The sequence below is a fragment of the Falco naumanni genome, chromosome 9, assembly GCF_017639655.2.
Source record: "Falco naumanni isolate bFalNau1 chromosome 9, bFalNau1.pat, whole genome shotgun sequence".
NCBI lineage: Eukaryota > Metazoa > Chordata > Aves > Falconiformes > Falconidae > Falco > Falco naumanni.
The window spans coordinates 25,993,707-26,019,866 of NC_054062.1; the positions used below are offsets into that span (position 1 = coordinate 25,993,707).

A 26,160-nucleotide genomic window follows, 5' to 3' on the forward strand; every position below is an offset into this window, starting at 1 on the left:
TTTTAGGGAAATCCTAACTTGGACTTAAAAAAAACCCCAAACAAACAAACAACAAAAAACTACCTAGAAAAAACCTTTGATAATGTAACTGCTGTAGGGAGGAAAAATCCCATCTAAATATATCAACATCTGTGAGTAAGACCTGGGTTTCTGAAATGGCTGTCTGTTCCCTGAAATGCTGAGCTTCTGGCCTGGTAATATTTGTTTACTGAAGGACAGTCATTCATTTTCAGTAGTCATTGAACTGTACAGCAGACTCTTTTATAAGTCTTCTTAGAGAAGCAGCAGGGGTGGAGGGGTGAGTAATGTTTTCAGCTTCTTTTTCTTCTTTTGGAAAACAGATTTTATTCCTCAGGCTTCTGATGCATGGCAGTTTCTGCCTCTCTTACCTCCTGAGAATTGTAGAAATAAAGCCACACTGTGCTATCCCTGTGTCAAAAAGTTATAACTGATGCGTCTCCTTCAAGTTCCCTTTCGTTTCTTTGTGCCAGAATTTCACCAAATACCTAAAAATGTTTGGGGTTGTTTTGTTGTTGTTTTTTTAAGAAGGTAAGATTTGAGTGTGAGAGTTTGTTTACTGCAGACATAAAAAGTGTGAAGCCCTAACTGATGTGAATTCTGTCTTCTGGGCTAAATAGAAAACACCTCAGAAGACTTTCAGTGCTGCTCTTTCATTAGTTTTCTATAACAGATAAGCATGATTGCAACAAACAGAGCTTTTACCATAGTATCTCTAGCATCTCCTTAACTATTTCTTGTTCTTTAGAGAAAGTGCAATACCTGTCCCATCCGGTTGAAGATCAACCTTGTCTACTCTGGAGAACAGACAGTTTTTCTTGCCTGTCAATACTTCTCCAGTGGACAATATTTTTCTAATACTCCAACACAGCTGCTTCTTAATGTTGTGTGCTTTACTGCTAGTAAGCATTACTAAAAATACTTGCTTGCTTTTGTCTGGCTACTGCAATGTATCTTGTGAGGGTTTCCCTAATAATTTTTATAGTTTTGCATGCCATAAATAAATATTTTTCACTTCAAGTTTGAGTGGGGATCTTTTATTTCTCTAACCAATTTCATTCCAATCAGGTGTGCCTCATCTCTAATGCTTTTAAATGTTTCTCTGATTCAAATGCTATGCCTTTACATGGGAAGGGTTAATGGGAACCTGGCATATATACATTTGTTTTCTGTTGGTCATTCATATCCAGTCAAGCATGAGAGCAGTGAAAGGCCATGTAGCTAGAGAATGACACTTGAACACTGGGGAAACAACACTTGAAGGAAAGAAAAGTTGTCAATTCCCAGAATTATACTTAAGCAAGATTTTCATTACTCTTTTCTTGTTATGTCTGTTTAAAATAACGCCAGCATTATGTTCATAAAATATAGCATGTTGGCATAGTCTGCATGCTTTATTGAAAGTTTTGGTTTTACAATTCTGGTACCAACAATGAAATAAAAGACCTGTTAAATGATCTTTGCAGCACTGAACAAAAAAAACCATCACTTTTTCATCAAGTGACGTTTAAAATGCAATATTTTTTACATAAACCAAAATGTCACTAGTAGGTAGCTATAGGCAATAATAAGTCATGGCTTTTTCCTATTTTTCTGTCAAAATTTGTGCTGTGAAAAACAGTTTCTTATTTTAAAAACTGGGTTATATAATTTCTGTGATGAAAAGGTCTGTTACAGAGCATGAAGAAAGAATTTCAGGAAGAGGCACTGCATTATAATTTTGTTTGCTCTTTGGTGCAACTTCACTGGTGATTATATATTAATAAATGTGTTCTATCGGTACTAAAATAATGCTTTAAATGAAGTGGACTTGAGGCCTTACATATGCTGAACAGTTGTCCTGAGCTTGCTTTGCTAAAATGTTTGAATAGATAGTTAGGAAACAACGCATGCTACAGGTGGTTTGATTAAAAAATTTTAATCATATGTTTTCCAGCACTTCAGGTATTTATTTTTTTTCTTGGCAGTTGGGTGGAGTTTTTGAAGTTGTAGTAAATTGTAATAGCCACAAATCAGAGACTTGCATGTTAAAATACAACCAAACCTGAGACAGATGCTTAAATAAGGGATTTTTACATGTAAATGTTTACCAATACACAAACAGGTTCAGTGGAATTTAAATATACATGGCATTAAATGCTTTTGAGATATTTAATGTTAAATACCTTAAAGGTGAAATATGAGGTGCATTGCATTAAATACCGTTTATTTAAGATTTGAGGCATAAATAAACATTGCCTCATAATCTTAGGTTGAGAAGTTTCCTTTGGAAACTATTTCAAACAGACTGCATCTTTTTTTTTCATCACAGATTTAAATGTGTGATGAAACAGGTCGTACATACCCTGACTATATTAGGTAACTTTTACAAGGTCTTAGAAGGAGAAATCCCCAGCAGATCTCAACCCTCAGTCTTCAGATGAAGTCTTCCAGAATTCTCTCTTTCTGGTGTAGGAAGGTGAGCATTTGGAATAATTAGGACACTAAAAGAATAACCTCGTCAGGTTTTTTTTATTTTTTCCAGGTATAATAATAATGGGGTTTTATGGTTGAAGTGGGGAGAGACTTGAATTATAGTAAGAGACAATAGCACTGTGGTTATTTATTAGTATCACAGGAGAACAACTAACATATGAATACTAGCTAGCAATATCAGTATTTGGAGTTCAGTCGTTCCCTAGGATGCTTGCCAGAGGGAAATAACGAAGGTGTACGTCTAAAAGAATTTCACCAACCTGTAACCAGACTGCATCCTTTCTTTTCCTGACTCAGGTTAATTTGACCATCCTGTGGATGGCGGAGATACTCACTTCTGCTAGATTTGCTTTTCCTACATCATTTTTTCTTCTGAAACAGAATTTTTCTGATGCCTTTTCGTCCTCTATTTTGTTACCTGTCATTGACACTTTCTTCTTTCTTATCATAAACTTTTGCTGCTGCTCTTAGGGTTTATTCTTACTTTCCTGCTGTGCTTAGATTTCTTTCTGTCATTTCTTTCTTCCTCTAGAGACCTCGGTTATCCCAGAAGTGATGAGAGATAGCTTTCAGCTTTCTGATGTACAGCTAACTTCACTCTCCAGTTTAGTGAGAGATTCTTCTTCCCCTTGCTGGCCATTCACCATCTCCTGAAGTGAGAGATGGTTTGTATGTGCAATACAGGAGGTCCATCTTCCTCTGCTGCAGCTTTTAGAGCCTCTAGGGACATAAACTCCAAGAGGGTTTCTCTTACAGAGTAACACATGGCAGTGGTATGTACTTACTACAAAAAATATTCTCAAATCCCAACACCTTCTTAATGTTCTGGTTAGTGTGTGGAAATTCGCTTTTGATTTCTCTCCACTTGCGCCAGCTGTGCAGGGTGAATTTGAAGATTTGGCTGCTGCTTTCATTGTAAAGTGGCCTTGAGCAAAGGCATTTGAGGCACGTGAGAACCAGAGTGCTACGGCGGGGGAACGCAGCACTGATCAGGGATAGTAATCATTCAACAGTACGAAGCTCTATCTTTAACGTTCTCTAGATTAATTCATTCTTTTGACTATCTGTCCTTTTCCTTCCTGGTACGTGATTGATGTCTTTTTATCAGACAGTTTAAGAGCTTACTTTTTTTAGATAGAATGAAGGAACACATTGATGAAAGAATTCTGCACTCCAGGCTGCTGGTAATAGCAAAATTTGAGAATGAAGCTTAACCTTATTACCTGGCTCAAATCTGTCTATGCTGTATTAAATATATTTTTTTGTTATTTGCCACAATGGAGGATAGGACTATAAAAGCACCAAATTCATTTTTATGTGTGTTGGAGGTAGACAGAATATAAAACAGTAAGTAAATCAAAAGTTTTGTTTGCTGGCATATCTTGTTAAAAATATATAGTTCATCTGGTTCACCTTCAAGGAATATTTAAGCAGTACAAGCCCAAAGTATTATACGTCTTCAGAAGGTCTTCTGGTAAAAATTAAATTAACAAAGTTTCAGCTACACAAATTATTGTGGTTTTTTTCCTCCTCCCCATAGATCACAGGGAAGCTATTTCTGTTTGTTGATCTTGATGAAAGTTAATGCAATAGTCTGTTCATTACATTTTTTATGATAGTGCCTCACTGAAGGGTGTTTCAGAGCCAGGATCATGAAAAATTGACTGCAGTAAATGACAGTGCAGAAACTGATCTGTCAAATGAAATGACATACTACCATTGCATGTGAGAGAGACCCTTAATCTACTCTAGATTTTACAAACATTGATTAGGATGTAAATGTGCTTGTAAAAACAACAGAATAGTTCAGAGATTTTAATTTTTGTTTCTGTTTCCTATGCTACAGTTTTGTTTTGTAAGTTTTTTTCAAGAGTTAATCCTGAATTGCTTCTGGTAGTTCTTTCTCCCAACATGGCCTAAAGTTGACGTATAGAGATAGTTTATCATCTTAGGGCTGTATAAGCAACAGAAAATGTGCTGTGCTGTTTTTTAAAATAGTTGGATGGCTCTGCTCTAACCCAGAGGTTTCTGCCTACAGTGAATTTTTTACTGTTTCTTTGGCAGATGAGTGTAAGAGTGATAAGCTCTTCCATTAGCACAGCTTAATCGGGAAGGTGTCTGTACAGTCCTATCAATGTCAAGTTCTTATATTCACCAAAAGAAAAAAAATCACAAAATGTAAAGCATGGATTCTCTGAAAAGCAGTACAATATCTTTGTCACGTTAAGGTATTATGCCAGGTATCCAAATCTAAATTGATAGCCAGAAAAATAAATGCTGTTACTACAAATTGAGCAGCCAGTGATTAAAAACAAAACAAAGTACTTGGACTTCAAATAAACCTGTCATTAATTCTGTCAGTATTGTTAACGTCTTTCACAGAAGAACAAGAAAAGTTGATGAAATCTTTAAGGTAAGACTTCTAACACAACTGTCAGGGTAAATCAGCATTTGAATGTGGGAAATTTTTTTTGTTGGTGGTGATTATTTGCATTTTTATGTTTTTAAGTTTAGGTGGTGTTCCTATAATTATGTGTCAACTTCGACTTTCTAAAGGAGTCTTTCTTTAGTATGATAAGAAAGAGCTTCCAAACAGCTCACTTCTCTTGAAACACTTCTATTCTTGCTGAAATCTCACTTGAATTACGCTTTTGTTATGCAATTAAGAAACTACTGGGTCATCTATACAGCTAGCTAACTGCAGGACGCTCTTTCCATAAGTATTATTAATTACTTGCCAGTGCAATAAATATCTTGATGCTTTTTAGGTGACTGCATTGTTTATTAGGATTTACTTTTTCATTGCATCAGTAAACGTTTTTAGTTTGTGATAATTTTTAATAACTTTCTGCATCCTCACTCTTTTTTTCAGTGGATCTCCCTAAAGCTCCTGTTGTCCTGGTATGATAAACCTCTGACAGACTATGAACTCTGGGCATTATGTCATGAGTGTTTATGTGCTCTGCAGACTTGCATAGATTATCCAGGTATAGTCTTAATTATCTTAATATATTTGCTTAGTTATTTATGTTCACTGTATTGATGATTTTTTTCTCTTTACTTTGTTGATGCAACTTTCATTGTGTACATAAAAATAATAGGCAGTATTTCTAACTTCACTTTTAAATTGAGACTTAGAATTTTTACTCAATTTGGAATTTTCTTCCACATAGAAGAAAATAATTTTTTCTCTTTATTCTGAGTTTTGTTGACTTTTGTGGAGGAAATAAATCTTAATGACTAAAAGCAATGAAAAAAAATTGTGTTTAGACATTTTGGGAATGGAGAAACTACTGTGACTTTTAAGAAAAAGGCTTGGGAGTTGTATCTTAAAAGCAGGAAAAAATAAGTTTTATGTATACACAAACATAAAACTTCCTCTTTTGCCTGGATTTCTTTGTAAGAAATGATTCCTGAAGTGTTTTTGACAATACAGGGCTTTGTCAGTTTAAAGCATACAGGGTCTTGTCATGACATTACTCCGTCCATGTTCCCTATGCTTCAGTCTATAGAAGAATTTCCAGAAGTCAACTTCTGAGAAACAGGGAACTGTCCTTTAACAGAATTTGAGTATGTTGCATGTGACTTGGGAGAAGACCATCCTAAATTTCTGTAGGAAGTCTGAATGTTGGTTTAGCTTATAGTAATAATAAATCTGTAGCTGTCCTGATAAACAGCAGAGATTCCCACCCCCCTGCCTTTCCTCCTCCTTCTTTTAAAAAGCCTGCTTTTGAGGGTTTGGACAGGGATGAGTTTGAAGTCTGTAACTGAATATAAACACTTGGATAGTAAGGTACAGAAAACTTACTGCATCTCTTTGGTTTTCAGCTTCAGTTATTTTATCTTTCATGATACAAAACTGTTAAAAAGGAGATTGGCCACAAGTGGAGATTTCTGAGCGCTTCAAGCAATGTTACCCTTAAAACTAAGTATTTGATAACACCTTGCAACAGAAAGATTATTTCAGCCTCACAGCATGTTTTTAATGTTTGTGAAGGTTTCAAATAGCTGCACATAATGGCCCAGATTCTCATTTAATATGCTTAGCCAGCTTCTGTTACCATACTTACATACACCCAGAATGTAGAAGTCTTCAAAATACTAAAGACTGAGTTGTGATGTGAACCTTATGTAGCCTGTAAAAGTGAACACAATAATACAAACCACTAAATGGAAGGCACCTTACTTAAAATTCTGAGAAATAAAGCTACCTTGAAGTTGAATATTGTTTCCAGATCTCGAATATTTCTGCCAGAGAATTCACTACCTGTTATGAGAGTAATTGTGCATTGTCAAATGACAGTGGTGTTATTACTTCTGTGCCCACATGTACATAAAGTTCTATCAGCATTCCTTTTGAATGATATTAACTTATTAAAGGTGAAGCTGATGTCACATTAAGTGTTTGTTAAAACATCCTTTGTCTTAATACTGGTAGAGTAGGGTTGGTAGCTGATCAGTTATAGTTAAATATATGAAGCGTGGAACAAGCTGGATTATTTATGATTTATTCATTCAGACAACCTTTTCCTCCAAATCCTTCCTTGATTATACTTCTTTCATTAGTCTATGCAGGAATTATCTGGGTAAGAAAACATACCCCAAGGCTAGCTTCTACATGTATTTTTTAATTCAGTCCTGCTACAGAAGTCGTTTGTACTCTCCATTGAGATTTATTTCCTCTCCTCTTATCAGAGGATGTTGCTTACATGTTGCTCATGGGCACTTTAGAGAACCCAGGTGAGAATTCTTATGTTGTATTGTACTTGTTGAGACCTGGTTTGCCTGAACTGTGTTGCAGATTCAGGGCCGGAGGCATTAACTCTTGAGAAGCAGAGCGAGCATGAAATATTCTCAGGAGAGCTGCCTCTGCAGAAATAACTAGTAAGGTTGCCCATTCAGAAAAGCTTTGCTTTTCAAGATATATGCTTCAGGTCCAGCTTAGGTATTATCGAAGGTAGTAGGCAAGCCTTTATTTACATCAAGCATAGTGAACAATTTAATGGCTTTAGATGTGTTTTGTACAGCTAACTACAAAAGTGAAAGGATTATTTCCTTCAATTATTTTTTTTCTCTTAGACCTCTTCAATTTATTATTTAATAGTATATTAATATTTGTTTTACTCTTAGACCTCTTTAACTTTTTATTTAATAAATAATAGATTTAATGTTTTCACCTCTTATTTATGTTGATGTAAGAATCTATTCTCCTAGTACTCTCTTTAATAAGAGAACAGTGTATTTGACGGTAGTCTGCAAAGGCAGGACTACGTTGCTAGCCAGGTGGCTTGCTATATTGAAACACGTTAAGTTACAGTGTGCTTTGAAGACACCAGATAGACACGGTCTCACCACAAGATTTCCATCATTGAATTTATATAGCATGATTTCATGACCTTAGTGTTAAGTTCCTGAAGACCTCAGATGATTTAAAATAATTTTAGAAGTCAGTTATTTCTTTCCTAACTATGGGAAATTTCAGGGCCTTGCAAACACCAGTCTATGTAACGTTTCTTCAGTGGGAGAGTGTGTGTGATCATAACTCTTTGGGCAAGACTGGACTCTGATCCGTATCCTATCCCACCCAGAGAAGTTCTGGGTGTGACCACACCTTGACTGTCCTCAGATAATGACCTTGTATTTTGGTGGAGTTGGAGGAGGGAAGAGCAGAGAGATTAAACACTTGAGATTAATTGACTGTCTTTCATTGGTACCTTGCGAGAAGAGTACATCTAACTGGTGGGGGATTTCTGGTTTGTTCCTTTCTTGGCCTTCCTTTTCAATGCTCGGTATAAAGAGAATAAACTTCTGGTATTCTAAGCCATTGTATTTATTGTGATCCCATTTTATTTTACTTTCTTGTCTTTGTCTTGCAGGAATTACTTTGGGTGATGATGCACCTACTGTTTCTTTATTGGGTGGTGTCTGTTCTAACAATAGTGTTACTTAAAGTATCATTTATCGTAGGGTAATTGCTGACATTGCAAATGATTTTTTAAATTATTTGATTAATTTTTATTACTGTTGAATAGTTACAAGAACAGATATTTATTATGCCTTGCCCTTTTGTGGCTTGTTTTGCAGTGGTGTTATGTTTGGACTCAGTGCTGATTGACGGCCATGGAAGTATCCTCTTTGCTGCTCCAAAAGCTGAAGGTAAACTAATACCTTGCATGTTCTGCTTTTACTTCTTTTGAGAGGGAGTGGAAAAGAAAGCAAACATCTTACCTTTTGTTTCTGGTTTCTTTTCTCATTTAGAATCTTGTGATGTATTTTATTTAGCTCCTGAAATTGAAGAAGATGATGTAGATACTGAGAAGGTAATGTGGTAGGTTATGTAGGTTGCTATGCATTTTCTCACAGGGCAGTTGTATCCCTCTGCTGCTTGAAGAAGAAAGCTAAACTATTCTAAGATTCTGATAATACTTCTCATTTCTGCCAGTATTTATTGGTTATCTGTGGTTTTTTTATATACTGATGTCCCATAAAATTAGCTGCTTCTGAAAAACTATTTTGCCTTCCAAAATTGTTGGAGTAGCTGCCAAAAACCTGTTATTTGGTAGTTTTCCTTAAGGCTTAATGATTTTCAGTTTGTTAGCAGTAAGACAGACTTTGAAGTCATGTTTTCATTTAGAAGATTGGATAAAAATACCACTATCAGCATATTTTTACTATGAGAATGTTATGAATTATATCTCTTATCCGTATGGTTTTTTTAAAGCTTTTTGCTATGGACATAAGCTATAAGGAGCTGTCAGACCAAAGATCATAAAAATGTTAATGAACAGCAGTGTCTCCACTGCAACTGCATCTGAATTGCAAACGACCACAATGATCATAAGAGTAGGGAAAAAGAATTTATGGTACCTTTCTATTAAATAACAAGAAAGGAGGCTAGCTAATATGTATCTTGTGCCCTGTGAGTTCTTTAAAATCAGACACAGTAGTCAATCAGGAAAAAAAAAAATTAAATCTACTAAAGACAGAGTTTGACTTTCTGTAATATTATCTGTAATATAAAAAATATTTCTATATCTTCTTCTTTAGAACTGCTTTTTCTTCTTACACTGCTTTGATCCAACATGCAGGTTTTTCAAAGGCATCAGAAGCTCAAACTGACCCTGAAATATGATACAGCAGTTCACCAGAGAGGAGAAGTTAATAATCCTGAAGTCTTTATGCTTTATTCTTTTGCTTTAGAAAATCTGAAGTAATTTTTTGTTGTTGTTGTTTTTCTACAACATTATGTATAGAATAAGGTGACCGTTTTTTTTTTTTTGGCTTTTTCCTGATATTTGTATAACTTTCTGGTTGTTATGAGCATTTAGTTGGAATAATGGTGTGGGAACCAAGACTGTGTAGTGCCAGTCCCAATAACTGTACTACCTCAGTAAAAGTTTTTTGAAGGACATGCTGGATTGGATGGCAAGTTTTTCCTAAGTAAATCCCATTGACCTCTTGGAATTCTGAACCTAAGGGGAAGAAAATTGTTTTGGTGGAGCTGCTTTCTCCTATTTCAAATATTTTTGTACCGATTAGTAGCTTTAGTTCAACAGTTCAAATGGTTCACAGGTTATTCTCTTTCTAGTGAAGTTTGTTTTTACATTGTGTTCTTTGTGGTTCACTTTGCTCAAAACAGTGCTAGAAAACGTTGTTTTGTGAGACTGCATCATTTGGTACTGTGCTTAGGTTTCTGTCCCTTGAGCCTTTTTTAGAGGAGATGCGTGTGAAGAAGCACGGTACTTCGACATTGTCAAAACTGCATTTGCAGTACATGCTAACATATGTAAACTAAGCATTAAGTAGGCTAAATCTAGCTCTGTCTGAAAATTGTAAATCTTCAAATAAAACAAGAAAGCTTGTGAAGATCAAGTGCTTTTCAAGGTCCCTCATCATGGCAACTTCAATTGGTTGAGCTGCAGGTAGCACAATAATTGCTAAAATAAATATACAGTACCTCATTCTTCAGATAGGTGTAATCTTCTCTGTAAAATATGACTCGTACTTGCTAGTTTGCAATTACTGTGTGCCATTTACTTGCTGAATTAGCATGACCTTTTTTAAGCAAATTGAGTCTGGCCAGGTTTTATGGTAGAATTATAAGGATTACAGCAATCTTAAGTTTTTACATGAGAAAGGAATTTGTCAAAATGGTTCCAAAACCACTCTCTTACTGAATAATTTTCCTAGACAAAGGATAAGACAAATTATGTCTGTTGCTCCAACAGTAGAAAATTAGCTACTATTATTTGCCCTGCACACATAACAGCTAGTTTTTGAAATGGGCTGGGTTTTTCATCAGCATCTTCAAAAGCCAGATGTGATCTGTACTTTGGAAGCTCCAGTCAGGTTTTTGGGTTTTTTTTGTTTGTTTTTTTTTTTACAGGGAATGAGGGAAATTTTGGGATAATTTGCTGGAATTGGTTTTGAAGTGGAAGCTTTTTTTGGGTCTGTTTACATCTTTCCTGTCTCTTAAATTATATTGATAGGTCTGCATTTATGGTGTTGCTGCAGTTCTGTGGATGGCTGCAAAATACAGTGTTCCACCAAGTCACAAACTAGCATTGCCAAGAAAATTTAAAAAACTTCTTCTGGATATGGCAAGGAAAAACCCTGAAGAAAGACCTTCTCTAGCTGATGCAATTAAGGTTACTAGATTTAAGCAATTTTATGTGAAATCTAGTTGTGTCTGAAGTCTCATTTTAGTGATTTAAATATCAAAATATTAATTTAATTTTGGTAATAGACTGATATCTAATTAAATCATAACCAGTGACTTTGGGGTTTTTTTTAAAGTTACCTCCCTAGGGACACAGAGGGGGGTGTTTTTAATTTATATTGAAATTGTCAATAAAGGTACTCAGAACAGGTTCATAAGACTTCCTAAACTTAGAACACTTCTAATTGACTGTTTATCTTGACATTGTCCTTGTCCAAGAATACCTCACTTGATTGAATACTTACTGACTGAAAATTATAATTATTTTTTGTTGTTGTTGTAGACATGCAATCATTATTTACTTGAACAAGGCATAAACAGCAAAAATATTTTGGCATTACTGAATAAATCTGTCCTTAAGGTAAGAGTGCCACCTTTTTTTAATTCTCTACATTTTTTCAATTAATTCTGTAAGTTGTATTCCAGTGAGATTTTTGTCCCCTGCAAAACTAGGTAGATCTGTTCTCTTATTATTGTTATTTATTTATTTATTTTCAAGTAGCCCTTAAGTATTGCTTTTTTCTAGTTCTTGCTGTTGGAGCGGTCACTCCCTAGATTTTGGTGCCCAGACTCCCCAATCTGTACGGGTGAAGAACCAGTGACTTTAATTGCTACATCTCTTTCATTTACCACCCCTCTTACCAGAACAGAAGACATTAATATGTAATTGTGTTCTGTTTATATTTCAAATACATGTTCTGATTTGAAACAGAGGGTTATCAACATTTCCAAGCAGTTCTACCAGTCCTTAGAGTTTAGTTTGTCATTTGTTGTAATTCTCCACTTTGGCATGACCAGGTTTTTGCTTTGCGACATTCTAGGTTTATGTGGGGGTTGCATAGTTATTTTTGAGTCATAAGCTGAGCAGAATTTAAAAAAAATAAAATGCTAATAAATTCAGTTTGGACTTCAATTTTTATTGTTAGGCTGTTGAGGAAGAAGTAATCTTATCTCAAGATCATGTTGCTTTTGAATTTAAAAATGAAAGACATGAAATGGACCCTTCAGAGTCAAGTCTGGGTAAGCAGTCAGATTCTGGCTTGTTAACTTTTTCTCTAGATCAGTTCTCCATGTGAGATTTTCTCTGTCAGCTACACAATTTTTGTTTTCTATCTAAATTGATTTGATTATTTACCTTGCATTTATATTTTACATATTGTTCATCTTTCTATCTATGGTTTTTTTTTCTAGGATTTGTGCCTATTACCAGTGAAAGTAAACTTGTAGCAGTTAAAGGACCAGTACCACACCAGATTTCTCTAAATTGTGAGACTGCTACATTACCTGTTGCATTCACCTCTCCTGCAACTCACTTCAAGCCTATTATTCTGCAACAAAATGCAAATACAACAAAGTTAGTATATCCTAAAGCAGAACAAGTTGAACTTGGGACTTCATTGTTAAATCTACTGATATTGTCCTAAAAAAAAAAATCTTTGTTCCATTTCAGAGAGGTTCACATACCAGTTTCTGAGCAATTCAAGAAAGAGACAAGAAAAGAAAAACACATGGACCACAGCAAGTCCAGATATATAGGAGACTCTAAAAGCTATGGTACTGAGGTAACAGATGTTCTTGAAACCGCACCTGAAATACCTGAGTGTGCTTTACAAGTTCGAGGCCACTCATCCCAGATACCTTCAGAAGAGCAAAAGTCAGGCAACGCATTTACTCCTGTAGTTACATTACCATCATCATCTGATTCCTCACATATTCTACAGGGGAAAAGTATTTTATCTAAAGTTCCTTCCAGCTCCTTAGCTTGTTCTACATCTCCTAATTTTCTTCATATAAATAACATTATTCTCAAACAGGACTCTGAGAAAAGAGTTTTGACATTTGTACCAGTACATTTGGCTGTATCAGAGCAAATACCAAATAAACCTCTTCGTTCAAGAATTGCTTATGATTGCTATCATAGTTTGCCACTGCTACTTTCAAGTACTATTGCAAGTTATAAAATGAGCACACAAACAGAAAATGATGCCTCCCTTTGCAAAGTGCAAAACTATGAGACTACTAATACGCAGAACAGGTTTGATAAAAGTAACCCAGTTATTCAAACTGACTGCCAAGCAACTGAGCGTGCTACCAGTGTAGACAGTATTTTCACTGAACAAGAACACATACCATGTACTGATTCAGTGAATCAAGACAATTCTCATCTCTTTGATGCTGAAGTCCTGCCCCAGCAGAACAGAACAAGTGATGCTTTACTACAGGAAGTGGTTCATCTTATACAGGAGGAGTTTGCATTTGATGGCTATCTAGAGAATGGAGTTGAAGTTTTTTATATGGGTATGTACATTTTCTTCTGTATATTAATTGTTGTTGATGTATAAGAATATTATTATTAATGTCTTTTTTCTCTCTTTTTTAATTTATTTTTTTTTTAAATAAGGTAACTTCATTTTAAACTTAAGGGAAATTAAGTTTGATATGTTCTCTAATATAATCTGTGAAAAGTTTTGTGACCTCTACTGGGATGAAAAATTACTGGAGAATCTCTATCAGGTAGTAAATGGAGAAAGACCTTCACACCCACGGTAGGTGTCTTTCAGCTTTTTCCTTCTTACAGTTCAACTTAATGTTTTTTCTCCCTACTTCTTAGAAGCAGGACAGGATATACTGCTTCTCTTCAGGTATCCTTACTTGTTTCCTGCAAACTGTTAATTTCTCAGTCTATTAGATACTTCATGTCTTTCCCCATAGCAAATAGTGCTTAATGGCTTAACAGAAAAATTATTTTCTGCTAAATTTGTCCATAAGCCATCTTAGGGTAGCTGAAGAATGGAAACCTAATCTGATCAATATTTTTGATGGTTTTCAGCCATTGATGGAGAGCTTCATAATCTTGTTAGAAAATGAAATATACTGTTCTTACTGTTGTTTGCTTATTCTGTTTGAGTTTAGTTCTTTGTACATCCTTTTGTTCTATTCCCACCTAAGAACAAGGAAATTAATTTAGCTTTGCTAGAAGTGTTTTACTTAAGTGGTTTAGTTTGACTCAGTGTTCTTCCTGACAGTCTTTTGTAAGTAGTCTGTTAAGTGAGAAAACACCAGCTTAATTTCTCGTTTTTACTATTTCATCTTCAATGACATATCTATCTGAAAAACAGTAAAAACTTCTTGTTTTATTGAAGCCTCCAAATGTAGCATACTTACAAAAACATCTTGCTAAGGGCTACTGTAAACAGTAACCAGTTTATATGTGGAAGTTATGTATGTTGGGTTTTTTGTCTGTCATGGTCTGGAGCTACAAATTGGAAGTTTTGAGAAAGAAGTTTGGTAGATACGGTCTAGAAAAACTTCAGTGTTAAAAGATGTATAATCCCTGCAACAAGTTTCAGAGGCAATAGACTACGACCTCAGATATCAGACCCTGACATGCTGGCCTATTTCCTATTTGGGTTGGGATTTTTAAGAAGCCATTGAAAATTGGTTGGAGGTTGGGCTCCTAATTCCCCAGATCTGAATGTTATGGTAGGAGAAACCTGAGCTGTTGCAGCTGAATTACTGACATATATGAAGAGGTCATCTTCTGTATGAACTTTTGTTACAAAGTAAAGTTTTTGAGGGTGAGAGGGAAAAGGAAGTCATCATTTATTATCCAGTATGAAAATACAGGTCTAGCTTTTAGATCACACTCAAGAGCTGCCTCAGAATATCTCTGAGGCACTGCTCACTTAACATTCTTTAGACAAAGAATATAGCAGGTTTTGTTACCTTGTTTGACTTAAAATTATGATTATTCTTATTAGGGATGACTTAGGGTCAGACTGTTATCCAGAGGTTGAATGCTGAGTGAAAAAAATCATTACAGTAATTTGCAGTCTAGGTTGTGCCTTGAATTATGCCTTCTGTTTATATGTGTTCTGATACTTCTGCTGGAATTTTGCCAAATGCTGTATAAGGAAAATGTCTGTATCTTCCTCAGTGTGCTTTAATATCCATTTGAACATTTTTTTCTTGTAAAATAACAACTGAAGCTGAACATGCAAACTTCAGGCAGTAGGTAAATGCTATGAAGTCCTTCACATACATGATAGTCTTTTGTAAGATCTCATTTTACTTATGTAAATACAAAAGTATATGAAATATTAATTCTTCCTAATCTCCTTGTATTTTCAGCATAACTGAGGCAGATGATTCGAAGTGTGGGAATGTATTCCAAGATCTAAAGAAACCTGATAGCTTTTTGGCAAGCAGAGATCAGACAGAGGGTGAGAGGGGACTTCATGTTTCTAGATCTTTGTGTGTGCTAGAAATCTATCAATGACACAATTTTTAAGAGATTAGCACTTTGAGTGTGCTTTCAGGAAAACACCTTAGCATTTATGAACATTATCAGTGAATCTGAACATTATCAATGCCTTACACACCTGCTGTCTTTGATATGAAGCTTACAGATGACCAAATGTCATTGAGCATGATGCTGGCTTCATTTACTTTTATTTACACAGATGTGTTTTGAAAAACCGCTGCCTGTGGTTGTCTTGTGTTCATTCAGTGGATGTTCTAGTGGCATGCTTTAAAGTAGGGAGAGGGAAGGGGGACAGTCATATTGAGTCAGCTCCACACAACACAGCAAGCTTAGCTAGGCAGAGAGGAGAGCTTTAGAAAATGCTTATGACCCTGTAGGTGTTACTGAAGAAGTTGAGGATTGATTGAAAGATGGCTGTGCAGCAGGTCAGGTCATTCTTTGTTCACTCGTCAGAATTAAAAGAAAACTAGGCAGTAAAATAAATAGAATGCATTCAAATAAAAAATGGTATTGTCAATAAAATTATTTACAAATTCTGGGAAAGGGAATTGTACAAAAATCTAGAAACTTAGTTTGTTTTAGATTTAAATGGGCGCTTTTAACTGTTCATCAAAAAGGTTTTCACAAACAGGTAAAAAAGAAGTCTTTATGTCTCTCCTAGGAATCTTCTACTTCCCAGTTCTGCCCACGGAAGTGCCTTTGCAAAGAGAGAGCAAAATGAGCAGTGGGTCAAATGATTTGTTAATCAAGATAGTTTTTTGCCTTTTGATCACAAACTTGGTTACAGGACACTATTTCACGGCAGTCGTTGAGGTTATATTAGTGTATCATTTAGTTATACTTCTTCAGTGTGGGTTTTGCATTTGTGACTGAGAGTTTACAAAATAGTCCATCTTTCACTATCTGAACTCAAAACTGAGCTGGGGCTGGTAAATCCTATTATTATAATTAATACCCTTTATAGGCTTGGTGTATTCATGGATAGCTTGTATTTGCTTGCTGTTTTATCAGTATTTAATATTTTTTTTCAAGATAGTTCAGCCAAGTTTCAACATTTAAACTTGTTTACCTCTCTGTTTTGAGCAGTTAAATTGTGTGTTCTTTACAGAATGGCTTATACCCCTACATTGTTAACTTTTATGGCAAAACATAAATTTGTACGTTTGCACTTGGCTTCTGTCATTCTATGTTACAATTTTCTATTTTGGCTCAGAATGATTGCAAATGTAGAAACAGACTTTCCCATGGAGTATGTGATTTTTTTGCACCAATTATTTAGGTCTGTTTGACTCCAAGGTGGTATATCTAAGCCCTGGAGGTTTGCTCAAGTGAAAAGGGAGATTTCTGGCAGGTGTAAAAGCTCCTGTCAGCATCATACCAACCTTTGACTGTTGCTTCAGTCCCTTAAGGTTGGTAGTAGCTGTTATGACTGCAAAGAAGTACCATCACAGCTCAAGGGAGTTAGTCCTGTAGGAGTAGAAAGTTTAATAACTATGTTCCCTTTGGCTGTATCAAGTATTCTTGCCCTCTATGTATGGCATAAAAGCTTTAAGACTTACAGATGGAAAAAACCTTCAAGAGCTAAGCTTTTTACTGATGCATGCACAGGTCTGACATATTTAAATCTTGTTTTAATGCTTCTGTACTACACTTTGTTTAAATGCTTGTTGCATATGCACAGAGAATATTTTGTAATTTTAAGAATTGTATTGTTCCACTATTGCTTAATAGTTGTGAAATTAATTTATCATTTTACAATGTCTAGTTAAAAAAAAGGCCAGAAATTAACAAAATAACAAATAAACAGAATCAAAACTAACACTTAACACGACTGTTAGAGCACACAGTCTAACTGTGTTTTATATGTGTAGTGTTTAAGTTCAGCAACACATGCATCGCAGCACATGACCATTATTTCTTTCCCTCCTGTACACCCTCATCAGGAGAAGGGGAAGCAACTATTGATGTGAAGGCTGAGCCTATGATAAGTACATCATTAGCTGAAATGGATTTTGATGAGTCACCTTCAAATAATATCAAAAAAGAACTGAGGCTGCAGAATACCATCCCCATAGAGAAAGAGCAACAATGTTTACAAAGCAACGGCTGTTGTATTGATCCAGGCTTTGTAGAAGGAAATATAGAGCCAGAGGAAGAGAACATGATAGCTGGAAACGGCTACCTTGTGTCGCCCAAGCTACCTGACTTTGATGGCTGTAGTCCTGGTTGGAGCAGTGCATTTTATGGAGCTGAATGTTTTGATTCAGAAGTTCATAGTTACATGAAAAACCTTGGAAAGCAGAAATCAAGTGAGTCACAAAATATAGATGCTAAAAAAGTGGTGAGTACATTGATTTAAAATCATTAAGATACCTCTTAACTTGCTGGTTAAAAGTACGATAATATTTGTTGCATCATAGTGCGTTGAAGCCCTCTTCCTTTAAATACCGACTCTTGTTTTAAAATCCTCAAGACTTGCAACGTCTTATCAATAAACCAGGGTAAGGGTAGTAGTCCAAAATAAAGAGCACTGACCTACAACCAATAGTCACTGACCTACAACCCATCTTCTCTTCCTCAAGTTGACTGGAAAAGTATTGTCTGCCCTATACACCAACACCATGGTGGTAATATTACAGAAAAGAGCCAAGAATGACTATGGTGTGTATTGCAGACACTCAAGAGGTCTTCCCTGTCATGTGCTCTGAGCCCTTTTCCTTGGTCACAGTGAATTCCCTGACAGCTTCTTACCATTTGCCAGCAGAACGGGCAGTTGTTTGCTCACATCTTCTCTTGGAGATGGCTAATCATGGTAATGAGTGCTGCATTGTGCTTTTTAAGCAGGTTGTGGGGCATCGAGGAGCATGGGTAGGGGAATGGGTTGTTTTAGATTAGCAAGGTTTTTACATTCCCTTAAAGATCATATTGAACACATTAATTTTTACAGTTGTGCACATATCTATAGCAAGCTTCAGTTTGCAAATATTTTTGTAAATACTTCAAGACAGTAGAACGGAACATCTGAGAACACAATCTAGACTTCTTTCTTTCCAGATAGCCAGTTCAAATCTCAGTGGTTCTATTGACTTTTGGTTTCTTTAGCACTGTGACCTCACTTCAGTTTTCAGTAAAAAAACCTATTTTTCTGTTATTAGGCAAGTTAAAGTAGTTAAAGCCTGAATCACTGAGGATGTTCTACTTCCTCACACCCACCCTCCTTAATGTTCAGGTGTAAGTCTGTAGGAGAAAATAGCATGAGTAACTACTGGTTTGTGTAAAAATAAATAAATAAGTTTTCAGGACTGTCACTCTCAAAAATTCCCATCTACTCAAAAATTCCTATTTCTAATCCTATAGGGCTTTTTAATCCTGTGTAAGCATTCCAGCTAGAGAAAAATAGGCTTTCATATAATCTACCTTATTTGAAGCAGTAATTCTTGACTGAAGAGCAGATTTTCATGAGTAAGGAGCGTTCATAAGCATCTAAATAGTTTTTTTTGTTTCAACAGTCAATCGTCTTTGTTTTGCAATTTTACAGACTACTCAGCAATTTAGTTTGATTCAGAAGTTCTTGGCAATTGTTTTTCTATTTAACAGGCATACAACAAAAATGAAGCCAGATTTATGGTGCTTACAGTCTGCTTTGCAATTTGCTTATGAAATTAATGCATACTGTTATACATCCCTACTATATGTGTAAGAACTTGGCTAACCAACAGCCATATAGGAGGTGGGGGGAAAATAATCATGAGGTGTCTCTGTAGAAAATTATACTGTGCTCATGTCCAGTGCATTTCACTGGAGGAAGATTACCATTGATACAAAGTGCAATTTTTTCAGTTTGCAATTAGTAAACAATTCAGAGAGCGAGAGAATGCACATTCTGATGGCTGAAAAAGATGCCTATTACTCTGAGGATAAGCGGCTAATCTTCCCAGTGTCATCTAAAATTAGTGTGAAGTCTTAATAGCTGGACAAAAACTAGACTCAAATCTTATTCTGTCTTGGTAAGGCAGATCTGGACTGCATATGAGGCCAGGTGGACAAACAAGAATAAAATAATTATTTGCAGACAATAGAAGCTTGGTATCTTACATAAGTAGTCTCCCTAATTTGTGAGATCCCTTTGTGGCCAAGGTACAAGGAATACAATTATAAACTGCCATCTTCAATTATGAAGTCAAATTCAGCTTATATTCCACCATTTTCTTCAGAGGAGAAGTTTAACAGAAGATTAAATACTTTTGTGCAGTGTATAAATACTTTGAATGCATTGCATCACAAAAAAGCGTGTATGTGCAGATACGTATATTCTCTGTTGTACTGTTTATATAAAAAAGTCTTGGTATACTAGAATATTCAGGTATATGACCTTTAAAATATTTTAATAATATTGTATTAAATGTTCTCTTTTTTTTAATTGAAATTACTTTTTAGGTGTCTGTTTCTACAAATTCAACAGAAGATACTTTAAAATATCAGTTAGTTTTTGGTCTTGTGACTATTTTTATTTATTTCACTACCATAGCTTCAACAACTTTAATCTTTCTGCTGGTGTTACTACAACATTGACTTTCTGTAAAACCCAGCTTCTTACAAATGTGTTTAAAATAAACACTTACAGAATCATAATGCTCTAATTGCAGTAATCTTGAACATTTAACCTGAGCAAAGAAAACCTTCCTAATATTCTGCTGTTTTTCCAAACTCCGTCAGTCATGGCGATTTCTGAAATAAACTATTAGCAATATTGTTGAAAGGAGATGAACTGTTGCAAGTTTCAACCAGTCAATATATAAGAAAGACAGGGGGAAAAATATGAAACTGAAATTTATTTTTCTGTTGTAGCAGTCAGGAGACTTTGCTGTAAAACAATCAGTTATCAACATGTAGGTGACAAGCAGCTCTACCCAGCTTCTGTCTGCTGTCCCTTTGCTGCCTGATTCATCAAACCAAACACTACAAATCAACTGTGAAAGTGTATAGCATGATTTTAATCTCTATACCAGCAGCTGACAAAGACCAGTTCATATCTCATTTTGAATAATACGGATGTTTCTGGTACCATTGATAGGGGTAGGATTTAACGCTTGTTAAGTCCTTGTGTACTGTTGTACTTGGATGTAGCCAACAGTTGTATTTGTACAGCAGTTTTTTCAGCTAGTTTTATCTGATAATATGAGCATTTATATGGTATGCTTGGAGTACACATTATGTAGAAAATAAATGTAGTCGTTAACATTTAAGAAATGCCAGTGATTAATACTGTTAACGTGTAAGCAATGAATAAGAGCTGGGCAAATTTCAAGGGAATGATGCACTGTCTGAACCAAAATACTAAGAAAATAAAATACTCCGTGTGAAAATTAACATGAGTTTTCTGTCAAAGTAGAAGTTAAGAAAAGTTAATTACTCTAGTCACCAACTTCTCACTGTAAACTCTAGTGGAGAAAATGCATGTCCCATGTCCAATCCAGGAGGACTATGAAGTCCAAAAGAAAGCTTGGAAGCGGCTGTTTTGAGCAGGAAGGTAGTTTGAGTTGCTGGAGGAAAGTTCTGCCTCTCTGGCAAGCTAGAGCTGTTTGTCTCCAGCCTATCCTTCCTTGTTTAAATAATATGTTACCCAGTTTTATTTCAGAAACCAGTTCCCTGATTAACTGTAGTCTGGCTTTCATTATCTGCAAAGGATTATAATCAACCTACTTTTTGCCCCGGGTCTCTGACAGATTTTTGAAATCCAGCAATAAAGCTGAGCTGATTCACAGCTTTGCGATGAAGTGTGCTAAAGCAGTGTTTAGGAGTTGCTATTTCAAAGAGCTAATGTTTAAAGGTAGACCTTTGAGCTTGACTACATTTGTCATGATTTAATGGCACTATCCTTTCATAAGGATAGGTCTGCTCAGTTGGTTCAAATCTGCAACTGGAAGTGAGTTCTGAATGAGAGTCAAACCACACAATAAATCACAGCTTTGGAGCCACATACGTGTCATTAATACACTTATCTCTCCCATTAAAATAGTCGTATGTTTCAAAGGTTTCTTTATTCACTTTCTAAAACTAAATGCAATTAAATTTATGTAGTTTTTTAAATTTTGTATACCTGTAAGTAAGTTTGAGAACATGCAGGTTCTGAGAAACTGAGTGCCAGAACAGATATATATTTATGACATAATTAAATATTCTGCCATAAAAAATAATTAACATTTCTATTTTTTCATGGAAACCTATTAGATATTGTCTGCACTTTAGATAGGTTGTGATTTAATAAGATGCAAAAAGTAAAACATGATGAACAGTATTAACAATGGCATTAATCAAGCTATTATGATCTTTACAAATGGTAATATGTACTCTTATGTTTGGAAGGAATGTAAAATAGCTAGCATAAAAAAATAAAATATTTATGGATCAAGGTGACACTCAAATGTCGTAACAGTAATTATTGCTTTACTGTGTAGGTTCTTATTGGATAGCTCATTGCGGTTCTTAAGGTCAGTAAAGGTTAATCTGTATTTAGGAAAGTTAGTCCTTAGGCAAGCAAGTCTATGTCCCCTGCCTGGCATCACCTCTAGTCCAGGAGCTGCTGGTTCTGCAGCCTCATACAGAGTACATCCAGGCAAACCAAACCAAGCCCTTGCAGCAGAGTAAGAAAGGGAGGGTAGCCACCAGGCCTGCCATTTCTGCAGGGGGGTGTCCAAGTCTGCCCTCACAGTGGGAAGAGCTTTTTTTTTTCCCTCTGTTTTCTGTAGCCTGGTAGGCTGACTTCAGTTCTCTTGAAGCCCCAAGCCTTCGTAGCCTTTGCCCTTTTCCTTTTTGCCTGCACTAGGTTTCAGTTATTCCCCAGGATGTTGTAAGCTACTTGTAAGAGTTTCCACCAGACTTCAGTGTGCCCAAGCTGTGACTAGGATGTTTCTAGCAAAGGCTTTGCATGTTCTGGCCACAGTTCTCCCTTTCCCATTTCTTTTCTCTTTTCCTTTCCCTCCTGCCAATATTCTGCATCCTTTGGTGAAGCCATCCTTCAGCATGTACAAAACTTACACTTCAAAGACAGGCTGGAATTTGCAACTTTCCCAAGTAACCAAAGTCACTCTATCATTACATTGTTCCCTAGACTGAGGGATGTTCTGTAGAAAAGTGTCCTGACAAATTAAATGTACTTCAGAGGGAGCAGAACAATTGAACGTATACCTTCATCAAATTTGTTTCTATTCTAGACCTGCCTAAAATGGAAGATGTTGTAGAATAGACTAGGAATTCGCTGCTGAGTTAACTGTTACTCACCTGAAGTTATTTAAGGGAGAAACCACTTCTGTCAGTCAGATTCCAAATGTCAGAAAATGGCCACTCTGATTCCCTTTCAGTGTTCATAGTCTCTTAATCAACTTGGTTTCACTTTGATTGAGGAAACAAACCCAAACCTTTAAGTAAAAGCAAGCAAGTTTGCAATTTAGCATCTGGATAATAGCTTTTCTGTGCTTTCACTGTTCTCTATGTGATGCCTATGTAGTGGTAAGTCTTTAAAAAATCCACAGGGCTTTTGTGAACCTTGCTGCTAATGAACTACGTTGTTAAACCTTTTGAGCTTTTCTGAAAAACAGTGACAGGTTTTTCTCAAACTCAAATTAATTTCTAGTAAGTCCATCCCATTAAAGCTAACCTATTTACCAATCTGTTGTTTGATACAGTAGCTCTGAGCTATGTGTTTTCTGATCACTCTGCTTGTGGGAGTTCTGTCTGCTGCATTCAGTGAACTCACTCCATTTAATATGCTGTTTCATGTAACTGGGTCACTGGCAGTCAGCTTAGGACCCAAGTGCGAAAGCCACCACTTTTCTAAAACACAACACACGCTGTTTCGTAATAAATCAGAAGCTGAACCCAAAGTGGATGGCCTGTTTCATTGGTTGGTAAAATAATGAAACCTTTGATATGCAAGCAATTATCAAGTGTTTACATCAAATGTGATACTATTGCACAAAGCCTGATATACTTTCATTCCTTTCCACTGCTTAAGTTCTATAATTCTGTATAAATTTAGTTTATTTTTTCAATTATGTAAAATGCATAAATATAACATATGTAAGCTGAACCTCCAAATTTATGTGTCCTTTATTATACAGCAGCCATCCTGTCTGGGTTCTGACCTGTTTGTATAATACAATGTAATTATACTTGTTTGGAAACCATTGCTTTCTGTCAAACTTTCAGTTCTTGCTGCAAGTATAGGTCAGCTGCTTAACAGAGCATTTCTGGGGTCTGCAGTGATTTCAGAACCCATCACTTTTAATTCTGGATGCCTCCTGAATGAAACTTTTAAAAAATGCTCTTGAAAACAACCTGATAAGTGCAATTATAACTAAAGGCATATTTATATAAATTAATTCAGATGAACTTCAGTGTGGTCTCATCATACACAAATCAGCTCCAGTTCTTAAGCTGTAAAACTGTGGTGTGACTAATGCTTTACTGGGGACAGTTGATGTCTTGCTGTAACTTGCCTGTAAGTACAGGTGCGAAAGGGAGTTTTTTCTCATTAATATCATATTCTTGTCTGTTTAGATGGGGGTTTTTCCTACAAAATAATTCTCTTTTCAGTTTCTTACTAGAACCTTATATTTACCATTCTGATCACAATCCTTTTTCCCGTTAGGAACTAGAACAGTTGCTAATGATGGAGACAAAAAATTACAGAAAGACCATAAAGTTTTACCAGAAACTATTGCAGAAAGAAAGGAGAAACAAAGGTAAGATTACAGCAACTTGCCAGGAATAAAGTGGGTGCATAGTACTTTCAAGGATTTTTTTTTTTCTATAAATCAGAATCATTGATCTTCTTATGCTGTGTGTGTTAAATCTAAAGGTCCTGAAACTAAATCTGTGTTGCCCAAATTGAGGGGACAGCTACAGGAGATGAAATCAAAAGTGCAGTTTCTTGAACTGGTGAAGAAATACATGCAGGTAAGTCAGACTTTATTTTGCTTGTATTTCATTTGTCATTTTGTCACTGCATCAGTATAGTTGGCGGCTGAAGTCGGTATACGAAATGTGAAATGTTTTATGTCAAAGTGCCAAATTAAGTAGGATCTAAAAGAATAATTAAAATAAATGTAATTGCTGCTAGTATTGTTTAAAAAGGAAAAAAAGCCATTGTATGAAATGTGATTTGGCTTTAAGTTGACTTGATTTTGTGTGGATTTTCCTGTTTATTTTTCTACTTTTTCATGGCTTTGCATCTTTGAGCAGATCATGTATGCAGAGCAGTGGGGTGTGGAATCCTGTGTGCTGCCTACAGTCATTCACCATGGGAGAGCTGACACTGTGGATGTGGCACAATCAGATGAGTCGTCACTGCTTCTTTACTATAACACTGAGAAACACCAATGTAATAATCAAGGTGGAATAAGAGTTCTGCAGGCTGGTACTCCACTTGGTTTAATGGTTTATTTATATTCTAGGTATAGTATATTTTGCACATCCTTAACTGGGAATGGGTTGAGGCATAGTTGCTAGTTCAGGAATAAATAGTCTCCACAACAAATCCTAGTTACTCAACATTGCATAAATTCTTCTCCCTTGTATCAAGTTTAATGTTATTTCTATGAACACCTATTTACAGAAACAGGCATGGAAATGGCAGAAGACAGTCTCATAAAAAATAAGCCAGACTTCTAAGTTTGAATTTGATTAAAATTTGAAGTATTTATTAATAAATCAAAACCTAATAACTTTAAACTTTTCTATCCTTTACTTATTTGAGGGTTTGCTCTGATAGTTGCCATGGAATCAAGGCTTTATGTTACTGCCAGCAGTATAACAATTCTTCAGAACATGTAATTTGATAATTCTTATTACCAAGGTCTGGATGTGAAAATGTATAGGTTCTGTTTTACACATTACTGCCCCAGTATTTGGGACTGATAAAGATGCAGGCTTATCGCAGTGCTTAAAGTGGGGACAAAGATGTCCTTTAACCTTCAACTAGGGTGAGGGCAGCGCTGTTTTAAGGTACCTGAACCATAATAGTATGAAGGATGGAAACCGCCCAGAAGAATCCATCGGATTTGTGCCACTGTAGAGGCAGTGACTTTCTCCCGGCTACTTCTCCCAGCTCATGCTGACTCTGAGACCCAGTTACTTATCCTGAGTGCTGATTTTCCTGGCAGTTAATATTTTGCACAAACTGAAGAGATTATTTTGCAATCAGAGCTTTTCATTCATCAAATACAGACTTTCATGGTTAGACGTAAGCTGTCAGCAAGACAGGACAATTAACCTCTGTTAAGACCTTGAATGTGTGTGCATGTGTGTGTGTACAAAAAAATAAAATGCACTCATTTTTAACGTGTGTATAATAAGTATATTCTGTTGTTAAAGCAGCTACTGCTGTAGTTAGAGCTACAGGAAATACTTTCTTGCTTAAAGTATCTACTTTTTATGCTGTTATTATAATAGAAACTTTTAAAACAACAAGTGAGATGATAGAAAAAGAAAATTAAGCATGTTCTCCATACTATTTAGAATGTAACTTTTGATCATACTAGAAATGTCAGAGTAGTTCTTCACAAAATTCTTAAAAGTAAGAAATTTTTTTAAAACAAATTATGCTTTCAGGGGTAGCAAACACAATGTATAATGTAGAAAAATAAAAGAAAAAGGAGTCAAGGTTTTAAGTAGAGCTTGAGAA

At 35.7% G+C, this 26,160-nt stretch overlaps 1 protein-coding gene across 2 annotated transcripts in view; it reads left to right on the plus strand.

Moving 5' to 3' along the window:
- The window catches only part of KNDC1 (kinase non-catalytic C-lobe domain containing 1), a 65,903-nt gene that overhangs the window by 31,195 nt on the left and 8,548 nt on the right, over nt 1-26,160 (plus strand). For both annotated transcript variants that reach the window (XM_040607552.1, XM_040607551.1), the window contains 14 exons: nt 5,366-5,480; nt 8,578-8,649; nt 8,752-8,813; nt 10,983-11,141; nt 11,496-11,573; nt 12,139-12,232; nt 12,404-12,566; nt 12,663-13,510; nt 13,614-13,758; nt 15,344-15,435; nt 17,420-17,817; nt 24,127-24,220; nt 24,337-24,434; nt 24,720-24,931. In XM_040607552.1, the coding sequence (XP_040463486.1) occupies nt 5,366-5,480; nt 8,578-8,649; nt 8,752-8,813; nt 10,983-11,141; nt 11,496-11,573; nt 12,139-12,232; nt 12,404-12,566; nt 12,663-13,510; nt 13,614-13,758; nt 15,344-15,435; nt 17,420-17,817; nt 24,127-24,220; nt 24,337-24,434; nt 24,720-24,931 (2,630 nt within the window). The remainder of the gene's footprint in view (nt 1-5,365; nt 5,481-8,577; nt 8,650-8,751; nt 8,814-10,982; nt 11,142-11,495; nt 11,574-12,138; nt 12,233-12,403; nt 12,567-12,662; nt 13,511-13,613; nt 13,759-15,343; nt 15,436-17,419; nt 17,818-24,126; nt 24,221-24,336; nt 24,435-24,719; nt 24,932-26,160) is intronic.